We start from the raw sequence: 12,008 nt of genomic DNA on the forward strand, positions 1-12,008 counted from the left end.
TGTATTAAGGTTAGGGAGCTGGGGGTATAGAGGGGATAGGGTGGAGGCAGGAGACAGCAACACTCCAACCAACTGAGCCACCAGGCCAAGGCCTAATTGTTTTAATTACTGAGAAAGATAATCACTTACACCAAAACAGGCCACATGTTTCATGTAAAATACAGCCACTTACCTTATATCTCAGTGTCCCTCGCAACAAAGTATGAGCAGACTGAATGCCGTAAATCTCAGCATATTTTGTACTGTCTCTGTTGGGATAGCCTTCCAAATTCAATCCGGGGTAATAATCCATGGGAGTGACCGCATCGAGAAAGGAGACGCCCCCTGCCACGTTCACCACCTGAGGATCATTGAAAAGGTACACTGGGGTTAAACACCGTGCTCCCCTTAGGTTTGTCTGTGTTATTTGCATAATAAAGAAATCAAAGTTTTAAAAGAAAGCAATAAAGGATTTGGAAAAAACGTTTTTACTGAACCTACCGTAATCAATATTCCATACTCAAGTTTTTCCACTAGTACAATTCACAAGGCTATCATGCCCCCAAGCTTTATGTTATTTTTTAATTTTTATTACATTTGAGGTAACAGCTGGTAAATAACAGTATATAATTTTCAGATTTATAACATTATAGTTAGATATCCATATCCTCCAGTGCGTGCTCACCGGCAAACGTCTAGTTTTATTCCGCTAGCACATATTTGGCCCCTTTATCCAATCCACCCTCCCCACAACTACTTTCCCCTCTTTTCTCGCACTTGAAAATCTTACTTGAGCATTTAGTTTTATACTAAGATCTTGTTTTCTCTATTTTTTCTTGCCCCTGGAGAAGATGGAACTGAATTATGTCCCAGTAGAGCTTTATTTTAAACAACACACAATCATCTAAAAGCAACAAATAATCATTTAAATGGCTTCTGTGCTCAAAGAGCAGTGGCAATATTCTCACTGCTCTTTTTCTTCCTCACACCCCCCACCGAGTCCACATCAGGCGCCAGCCTTGCACTTGGACTCGCACAGCTAGCATTTACTGACCAGCGATCTGTGTGCCCGGACCCCACTCATTGCAGAAGGAGTAAGAATGATGAATAAGATACAGTTCCTGCCTCCATTCACCCTTTTATCCACTGAACAAACATTTCCTGCATGTCTGTGCTGCCAGGAGCTGTGCTGGCACAGTTATAAGGACCACACAGCCTACACTAGTCGACCTACCGTGGACTTTGGGGACAACTAGTGGGAGAGATGACCCCTTACAAGAAAGGCAATGCAGTGAACACACAGTGAAACTAAAAAGTGCCACCCACAATCTCACTGCTGGGAAGAAGTTAAATCCCTGACTCCCAAGCTGTTTTGATTTCTCATTAATCCTCTTACCCACACCCCTGCCCTCAGCGCACACTCAAAATGCAGTGAAGCATTTTTTAAAACATTTGATTAAAGAACTAAGTTTTTCTTTTAGCTGGTGAAGTGTATGATCACCCTTGAGATAACGGAAAATTGGGGCTGAGATTCCAGGGGGCGGGTGTGACTGCTGGTGAAGCTGGATTTTGTCCTGCCTGTACCACAGAAAACAATCTCCGCTCACGTGTGTACAGCAGCACACCACCACCTAGCACCAGGGAGCCATCAGTGCATCTTCGGGTGGATTCTGAGGGATTCGCCCTAAGGAATCTCTGGCTAAACTTAAGGATTTCAGAGTTTATTTGCAGACAGGTTCTGCATGTGCCTTTAGTATGAGAGACAAAATGGAAACGTATGTCTCTCTATGCGCTATGCTGACTATAGAGGCAGGCCACATGAGGTCTCCATTTCAAAGGCTCACTCTGCAGAATGCCCAACACCATCTAAAATTCCAGGAGTGGGAATTTAAAGGAAGGGAGGAATGCTTTTTATTTAATGTTCCTATGAAATTCTGGACTGCACAGTAGCCATTTCTGCACTCTTTCTTTAAAACAAATTTCTTCTATCAGGATTACAAATTTTAAAGAAAAATCAGTTAAAAAGGTACTTGTTAATCTTTAGGGCCTCCACACTTACTCATTTCTATAACCTACGGGAATGAAAAAAAAAAAAAAAAACCCTCAATAAAGACCCAGCAATTAACTAGTCAGAAATAAATCAATCGGTGCCTAAGTCTACCATGAGATCCTTGTGAACAAAACATGGGAATGTAAGCTGAGCAGTAATGATCCTTTAGTGAGATTGAAAGCTGCTGAAGCAACATGACCCAAAAAGTACTGGCTAATCACCACCATCTGATGTCAACTCAGAGGTTTATCTCTAGTGGCATAGCACGCACTTCTTTAATAAGCCCTGTCTTGTTTAGTATTTTATCAATGACTTGACTGAAGCCAGAAAGGCAGACTCATCTATTTGGCAGGGAATAGGCATATTTTCTGACCCACAATGCTCATGTGGAAGATCCTCTCCCAGCAGACACAGTAGCTCACTACTTGCTGCTCTTGCTGTCTGCTCTATGCCCAGTCCTTTTTTATTTACACACACGTCTCCCAACGAATGAGGCCTGATAACAAGCTTTATTGCTAAACTAACAAAAAATATAACACAGGAAATATACAGACAATGATTTACTCACAGCCCACTGTGTGTTAGGTGCCTTGTAGACCTTACCTTTAACCCACACAATAAACCATTTTTCACAGGTGAAAACTGAGGCTGAGTCACCCAGAGGCACAAAAGAACCCAGGTCCAAATGACTCCAACGTGCATGTTGTTTTTTCTAAACCATATTTATACCCTTAATTGTGCTTATTTCTGGATCAATATCTTAAAAGTGGTGCTGACTGACAAGGTAGAACATTCTAGATTGTGCCAGTTTTAGGTCTAAAAATTGCAGTAAGCATGCTTGCAGGCAATGGAGAGCAGCGGCAACTCTTAGTTTTTTTTCTTTTTTCCAAAAACAATTGTTCCAGTTTACAAACAACTTTATGACAACACTTACAGAAATTGAATTTCCTACAAAGGAGAGGCTGGGTGTGGCCCTCAAGGTAAACTTGGCTTTCAGGCCAACTTTAAGGCTAGAAAAGCTATCTCAAAACTGTGTTTGCAGAGCAAGCATGGTTCTGACTCAGAGTGTTTGTTTAGCTGGCAGTAGCTTAAAAGTAAAAGCTGTGGCAGAGGTGATGGTGAGGACATGTCATGTCATTCCCAGGTGCCACCATTACAGGAAAGTGTCCCATCACTCACAAAGGGGACAGAACTAAAAGAAGACACAATCACTGTCTCCAGAGATGTGGAAGGAAATCAAGCATTACTAGAAACAATTAGATGTTAGAAATAGTAATGGCTGGAAATTACTGCAAGGAGGTAGGGCAAGGAGACATGTCTTAATTCACAGGCCATTGCCTAAGTTGCTGGAAAAGCTTAAGGCTTCAACTTTAAGCAGAAGCCAGAGGACCCCTGATTCCCCTCTATGATTCTGTGAATTAGGTAAGGCCTGCTCCACAGTCACTGGGGGATGGAGGGACAGGAACACAAAGGAGGCTTCTGGGTTGTGAGACAGACTGCTGCACTTGAATTACTGAGTGAACAATACAGCATCCGGAAAATTCCTAGACACAGACAAAGTGTGGGAGTTCAGACAAAAGAATAGTGAACAGGGGCATGAGCGGTCAGGGAAAGATGCATCCACAAGAGGAAACTTGAGCAGGAAGTGGATAATATATCATTTTAGCAAAGAAAAGCAACATGTTTTCTCCTGGTGTCTCCACAGAGGTAGGGCAATGCAAAGAAGCACCTTTTTACAAAAGATATTTAGGATGAAAGGGCAAAACTTCAACAAAATCAACTTCTGCTGCCTGAATATAAACTCCTGCTTTCCTAGAGCTCTACTTACCCTCAATTTCTTCAGTCACTAATATTTGTTAGTGACTTATGACATGCCTGACAATCTGCTGTGAAGCAGTTTATAGTCTGTGTGACCTCATGGAGCCCCACAGCAGGACCCCTGCAAGACTGGCATCAGGATGTTTATCTCCAGACACAGAGCCCAAAGCTCAGAGAGAGGAACAGACTGCTCTAGTGCCCCCCCAGCCAGGGAGGGCAGAGCCAGAGCACAAGGCCAGGCCAACAGACACCAAATCCTTTGTCCTTTGGACTGCACCCTGCTGACCCTCTCACTGTTATCATCTTTATCACTTACATGGCCTCTAGAACATAAGCATTTTGCTCAAATGAAGCATAACTTCTTCCTGCATTTACATGTTAGGGCAGTGTCTTTTCCAGGATGGCAGAGGTGAAAGGGGCATCAGGAGACAGGCTGTGGCAGATTAAAGATGTGTGCTTGGTAGAACATCAGACTGGGTTTCTTGCCCTAACCTTCATGATTCACAGAACTGGAGAACCAGATGGAATATTGGTGCTCACATTATGCATCAGGAGACTGATACCCAGAGGCCCTTTACAGTTGCCTGGCCTTTGGTGACATTGTGAGGGATGCCCCCTCTAGGACCAGAACTCAGGGGTCCCATTTCATATCCTGAAACATGTGTGAGTATCTTTCCAGCATCAAATTTAAATGTCTTGTCCGTTTAGTAGGGTCTCAAGTGAAGCTGTGGTCCCCTGGTCACTAACTCAGCTCTTCCCAGATTCAGCAGCACACTGGAATCACTTCAGGAGTTTTTAAAGCTCCCACAACTCAGGTGAATCAGAAGCTCGGTGAGCAGGGCCCAGACACTGGGATTTTGTAAATAGCCCCAGTGATTCCAATGAGCAGCAAGGCTGTGAGCCACGCTCTCCACTGGAGGCTCAGAAGACCATGGCTGGTAACGACATCCACCTTGTTTCTGAAGAACTTTTCACTGTTCTCTTTTGTACATGAAATACATTCAGATTCACAGATACACTGAGAACTTATAATACTCCTGTCAGAATAATGTTTTTAAGACACACATGTGATCACATAATGCCTCTCTCCCTGCAGGGCCAGGACTAAGGTGAGTGGAGGGAGGTGCTTTCATCACAAAATCTAAAGAGAATCCCTCATTCTAGTCACATTCATTCCCAGGTATGAGGCTCTCCTTAGGCTAAGAGAACAAACCATGAAGGCAGCCCAATGTGACTGGAACACTGGTTGTGCCACTTGCAACCTCTTTAACTGTGGCTATAAGCTAAGCTTCTTCTGCCTGCTTTCTGCCTTATAAACCTGATAGGGTTGTAAGAATCAAATGAAGGCGCTGCTTAGCACAGTCACGAGGAGCAGCACACCTGCCCATCCAGCAGCTTCTTATCCTTCAAGGTCGAGCACATCGTCTTTTCTCTGCTAACTTTCTTCTTCCCACCTTCGCGCCAAGGTCAAATTAACTGTCCTCTCATCTGTACTGTGTGGCACTTCAGCATACCTTGGAACTGCCCTATGGGATGGTAGCCAGCATTCCACTGTCTGTCTCTCCTGCCGTGAGGTGAGTGGTAAAGGGGGCAAGAAGGAATCTGGTTCATTAGACCTGGGTTTGAACTCCAGAAGAATGATCTTAACATTTGCTTTATTAAGCCACAGTTTCCTTATTATAAAATGGTGAAAATAGTACTCAACTCAGAGAATGCTTACATTCTGGTGCACAGCAGCTGGGGAAGTAAAAGATCCTTTCCCTGACCCACAAAACCTTCCATTCTAAGAGCCACCCCCATTCCATCTGTGACTTCTCTGAGGTCAGGAGCTTCCTTCAGGAGACAACCTTTGGAGTCTTGCCCCAAGGCCAGCACACAATAGGGACTCAGAAATTGTTTGACATAAGATGACCAGTATTTACACATGCAGAGAAGTTGAGAAGTGACTTTTCCAAATGTGAAAAACAACTTGAAAGAAGAGGAAGAATGAGCACAGGCCATGCTGGGAACAGTGAGGAGGCCAGATGGAACAGAAAATACACACTGGGAATCATCATCAAAAGAATGAGGGGGAAGCACAGGCAGCATAGCCAGTACTGAAGGGCCCCGGTATCAGGGAGAAAGAGCCTGTTCTTTCTCAGGCAGTTACTGCAGATTTGGTGGGAATGCCTCACCTTTCCACTGAGCAGGTAGGTGGCGGGCTGCATTATGTTCATCAGAACTCCCACTGGACTCCAGCTGAACTTGTATCTCAAAGGGTTGTCTGAATGTTCAGGGGCTGGAAGCCCACCGCAGTAGGAAACGTAAGATTCAATCTGTAAAATAAACAATAAATTAGGGAGGATTAACAATAAATTAGGGAGAATAATGTATCTAAGTAATTAATTGAGTATAATGATAGGCACCTGGTAAACTTGCAACAGTTTTTCCTTTCTAGGACTTCCCAAAATATGTTCTTAAAGGCAAACACCATACGATTAAACCACAGTTATATTTTGTGTACACTAATTTTTAAAAAGTCTTTTAGAGATTGCAACTTCCATTTCATTCAGTTAAAAAATCTAACAATTAATTCAATTCTGATTTGTCAGTTCCTCCTAAATTTTGTATTCAAATTGTATGTTGGATTATAATTTTATTATATACATTATAATATATAATTTATATAAATTCATCAATATATGACATACAGTTAATATATAATTATAATTTGTTCAAATCTATATTTCATTATACATATTACATACATGAAACCTAAGCATTTAATCTGATTCCTCGCATTTACACGTTCAAAGTTCCTTCTCATGTATAGAAGACACTCCATGTACCAACAGATGAATGACATTGTAAAGAATTTTTTCCACTTTTACAAGTCAGACCTTATTATAGAATTGTTAAGGCACTCAAAAACCTTTTAGTCAACCAAAATATTACAGCAGCATCTATTTCTCTAAAAACTGACTGCTAAGACTTGGACATGGTTTTACCATGCAGAAATTCCTGCTCAAAAGTATGAGCTAGATTACAGCAACGCATTTAATCAAAATTATTAAAAGTTTATTTCTGGACACAGAAACCTGGACCTTTGAATGTTTTGCTAAGTGAAACTTCGGGCATCCAAGGGGCTCACCGTGGCTCCCACTTCCTTGGCTTTATCTATTGTTTCCATCGCCAGCATGTGATCAAGACCCGGGTCCAGTCCCAATTCACCAATGACAGTGATGCCAGCATCTTCCACACTACGACAGGTGAACAGAGGAGGAAGGAAAAGGTGGACATGAAGTACAAATAATGCCATGGAGCTTCCTCGTTGAAAATGACTGAAACTTACCTCTTTTCTAGTTCCTTTAGCGCTGGTGTGATGTAGCTCGCTGTGATCATGTTAACTTTGCTTGTGATGCATGCCTTGGCCACAAGGGGATGCAATACATAAGGCAGCAAGCTTTAAAACAGAGAGAGAAGCTAATCAGAAACCTTCTTGTCCAACCCTTCTTTCCAATGTATCTTGAACTGCACTAAAGCTGAGACATTGCCCTGATTAATTTATTCTCTCAGAGATGATCAATGACTCCTTGAGGACTAAAGAATGAGTGCATCCTGTTAGTCATATTTAAAACTCTCCACAATATGGCCTTCACCTAACCTTTCCATTTTTATCCCTTGACATCCTCCATAAACCATATGTGGGAACCAAAGAAGCCATTGTAACTCTCTGCTCCCAGCCTTTACTTTACTACCTCTGAACCTCTACTATCTCTGTGAATTCCACGTGGAATGCTCCCGCCACCCTACCCAGGTCATACCCTCCTTAAAATAATGCCTGAATGGTTATCTCCTCCAAGAAGCTCTCCCAGATTTGCCCAAAGGTAGACTTTCTTCCTCTTAAGGCATCCAGCTATTTCTTTATAACATTTAAGGAAATCTATTCCACCCATCCTTATATTTCTATGGTTTCCTGTATTGGGTCCCCTACTAAAAGATAAGGTTGCTGTTCTTTTCAACTCCACATCTCCCAAATGTCTATCAGGAGAAGGGGAAACTTAGCCAAGGAGGCCTCTGTGTTACATTAAAGGGAAGAGTCTAGGAAGGGCCAGAGTAGGAGATGGGTTTTAATGGTATTGACTGGTATAAAGCCTGGCAAATGGCTAAAAGCCTATATAGTGAGCAAAACATGAAGCTGTATTTAAAACTTCACTTTAAGTGGGATTTCTAAAAATCTGGTTTTAGTGTTTTAATCTGGTACTGGGACTACACAATCACACACAAAAAAAGAATTTCCATAAATCTTTATACAAATTAGTATGTTCATATTCAACCCAAGAAATAATAAAATATACTGTCAATCACTTAACAGTTCTACTAGCTTATTGCCTATTTGATCTACATAGTAACAATGAAAGTATAAATACAAACTTATAAACACTATCGTACTATATCTCTGCATATGTCAAAGTCATCTTGCATACTTGAGATTTTCTCTGTTTCACATAAAACAAAATCTTTTAGGCTCTTCCTCTTCTTCAGATCATGAATGAGCAGGTAACCTTCTTTCTTTTATTATTATATTCTCAGATCAATAGAATAAGTGTTACTAAATAAATTTATTACTATGCAGAATAAAATTGCGTCCATATTTTGGCAATATCAATATGGAAGCTCTTGACTTCTGCTTTCTGGCTTTTTTAATCTGAAAAGATTATTACTAAATATGGTAACTATTTAAAACCCAATGAACAAAATATTTGCAAACTTTTTGTTAAAAAAAGTTATTAACAGAAAATGTACAAATGACATCATCTTCAAGGTTAAGTGGAGATTTTTTGTCACTTTCCCAACATTGGAAACTTGCATGCTAACATGTTATCTGGATGTAACATATTTTTAAATTTGGCATCAATTGCACAAACCTAATAACACGCTGAAACCTAGAATGATAGGACTTTGATTAATGGTGCTTTAAAGCAAAGTGATTAGAACTCATAACTCATTGTGCATGTGATATAGTGACTAGCCAAAGGGCTATGACTCTTGGGTTGAGTTGACACCAACCCAATTAATCCAAATACTTACAAATGCCTCTTGCGAAAACATACACAAAATACAAATGTAATTTTTAAACTCAATTAATATTTATATTAAATCATCAAAAAGTAAAATTGAAAAATTCAAACTATGAGCATTTGACATTATTATATAATTTTTTGTGAAACATATTTCTTACTCATTTAATTTGGTAGTCCTTATCACTATGCTTACATCAAAATGCCCTTTCTCCAGCTTAAAAAATTATTTAAGGAAAACTACAGGATAACAATGCTTAACAGCATTTTCACTATTCAGCAAAAAAACTCAACTGAGAAAAATTAAATATAAAAGAGATTTTGTTAATGCTAACTTATGAAAGGTCACCATTTTGTTAAATTTAAAAATTTGAACTTATTAATAGATTATTGTCTTTATCTATTGTCTTTCATATTTTGCTTCATATTTAGTTCCAAATGTATTGTGAATGTTACTTTTTATCAAAAAAACAATGTTACATTTAGTTCCCTCTATATAAGCAAATTCTCTTTGTTTCATCCAGAGGCTAACATTCCATTTTGAATCATACTTATATTCATAATCATATTACTGGCAAACAAGGTCTATTGGTCATTAGTAAATTTTTGCTGAATAAAAATTAGTGTACATTAAATTTGTGTAAATTGAATAATGTTTAGGGGCCCAAAATGAGATTATGTTTAAATAAATCCAGAGACAACACAAAAGTTTCCTCTTAGAATTACCTTTCATTGTATCTGTTCTCCAAGCCTGTTTTCTTAAGACATCACAGAACTTCCTCCAAGGATACCTTTTAAATCTGATCTAACTTTTATGAAGATACCATTTAAATCTTATCTATGAATTGATATAACTATGAATGAGCAGGTAACCTTCTTTCTTTTATTATTATATTCTAAGAATAAATTACTATTCTCGTCACTTTGTTATTTCAAAATCAAGTTTAATTATAGAGTGAGCCTCATATAGCTCTATATTTAGAAGTTATATCTAAAATTTTTGGCAGTAATAAGCATAGCAATTCAAGATCTGTTCCTATTGAGAGAGTTATAAAGCTAAAGAATTTGCACAATTTCATTTAAGCTTTATAAATCCAGAGGATAAAAGAGTTACCAAAATATATGAAACATGAGTATCTTATGACACAGCAATTCTACTTTAGGTAGACGCCCAACAGAACTGTGTATACATGGTAAGTAAAAGGCAAATAATAAAATGCTCACAACAGCATGATTTTTAACAGCCAAAATCCAGACAAACCTAAATATCTACCAACAGTCAAGTGGATAATAATGATATATTCACATATGAAATATTACACAGCAATGAGAATGAATAAACTACAATTACAGACAACACCACAGACAACTCTCAAAATCACAACATTAAAGGAAAGAAAGCAGCACAAATGAGAACATACGGAATATTTCTACTGTAAAAGTTGAAAACTAGCAAACACGAATATGTTAGAAGTCAGGATAGCACCTATCCTTGGGGGACACAGCTAATAACAGGGAGCACAAGGAGGGATTCTGGGGTACGTACTCAGTTTCTGGATGTGAATGATGGTTATATGGTATGTTCACCATGTGAAAAATCAATGAACTATACATTTATGGTTTGTGCACTTTTCTCAATACACAATTAAAACTAAAGTTTACTAGAGAAGGGAGAGGAGAGGAGAATAGAAGGGGGGGGAATAAGGAAAGAAAAATAACAATATCAACAAAATATACATCCATCATTTCTTGCTAAATACTAACCTGATGACAAGATTCTGTGTTGCCACCAAGGAGCCCAACTTCTCCTCTTGTTTACTAATGTCCAGGACAACAGGGTTAATATTATATTTCTTGCTTAACTGTTCAATTTGATTCTTTAGGTCAGAGCCTATTTCAAGAATAAAGAAGCCCAAATTTTAGATTTCCTTCTCCTAGTCAGAAAGCAAAACACTTTAACATCTCCAAAATAAATTTCAAAGTTTGAAAAAAATAGTCATTTAAAATTCACAGGGTAAACATATGACATTAGTTCTCCTTCTTCAAAACTTAGGTCTCCTTTACCTACGGTTATTTCTATATCGCGGTCTCGTGACAAGTATTCCAAAACAGGCTCAGAGACATAACCAGTTCCAAGGACCAAGACCTTTTTCTTGGTGGCCATTGACAGCGACTGAGCACGTTCTCTATGAAAAAGAATAAAAAGGCAGGTGGGGAGGAATCATTTAACCAAAAGCAATTTAAATAACAGAATCCTACTGTCCCCAAGCCAAACTAAAACTCCATGAAAAATCATGAAGCAATGATTTTTCCCACATTATTCATAACGAGAACTTCAACAGGAATTCCCTGCAACAACACTTTTTATCAATTAGGTTAGATTCTGTACAGCGGACAATGGACCCTGACATCTCTGAGGTGGGTGTCCATAGACTGCCATGGATTTGCCTAGTGAGGTGCAGATGCTGGTCCGTTGATTGTCTTATCACAACTAAGTAACTTGGTCTCACACTTTCTCCTTCCAGGGGACGTGATTCAAATTGTACTAGGGGCTTGTCCTCCAAAACTGTATCATTCCATCCAACAATCTGACATAACAGTCTGAGACTGTTATTGCTCATATTAGACATTTCTTTGGTATTTATATTTTCGATCACTTGAGGACATTTGAAACCATAACTTTGAAATCACAAATTTCTGGGGTCAAATATAGAAATCTGAGACAAGTCACCAGACAGGAATTTAATTCTTGACAATTTTATTCTGTTAAGAATTTACACCTTTCTGACAAAGAACTCTTTGTCTTTCCAACTATTACCTCCAAGATAGTGACTAAGTCTTACTTATCTTTATAAACCCATTCATGCTCAGTGTATTTTGTCTTTTATATAGAAAGTATTCATTAAATGCATCTTCAATCAAATTCCCAGGTATCAATGTAAAACCACGGAAACAGCCTGGTGCCAGGGATTTAAGCACCAGGCCCTGTTGTTCGGATCTTTTAGACCAGAATATTTCTCAAACTTTAACCTTTTTATTAATTATAAGTAAACAAAAATAACTATAAATATAAAATGTCCCTGTTGTAGTCCTAGCCAGGT

General features: G+C 39.0%; 1 protein-coding gene across 2 annotated transcripts in view; it reads right to left on the minus strand.

Annotated features, from left to right (window-relative positions):
• LOC112299931 (alpha-aminoadipic semialdehyde synthase, mitochondrial) overlaps nt 1-12,008 on the minus strand; it is a 66,583-nt gene that overhangs the window by 15,825 nt on the left and 38,750 nt on the right. For both annotated transcript variants that reach the window (XM_024555168.3, XM_053926262.1), the window contains 6 exons: nt 10,972-11,093; nt 10,672-10,798; nt 7,179-7,289; nt 6,978-7,086; nt 6,022-6,162; nt 173-340 (listed from right to left, as the gene is read on the minus strand). In XM_024555168.3, the coding sequence (XP_024410936.1) occupies nt 173-340; nt 6,022-6,162; nt 6,978-7,086; nt 7,179-7,289; nt 10,672-10,798; nt 10,972-11,093 (778 nt within the window). The remainder of the gene's footprint in view (nt 1-172; nt 341-6,021; nt 6,163-6,977; nt 7,087-7,178; nt 7,290-10,671; nt 10,799-10,971; nt 11,094-12,008) is intronic.

This window comes from Desmodus rotundus, chromosome 6, assembly GCF_022682495.2.
Source record: "Desmodus rotundus isolate HL8 chromosome 6, HLdesRot8A.1, whole genome shotgun sequence".
Classification (NCBI taxonomy): Eukaryota; Metazoa; Chordata; class Mammalia; order Chiroptera; family Phyllostomidae; genus Desmodus; species Desmodus rotundus.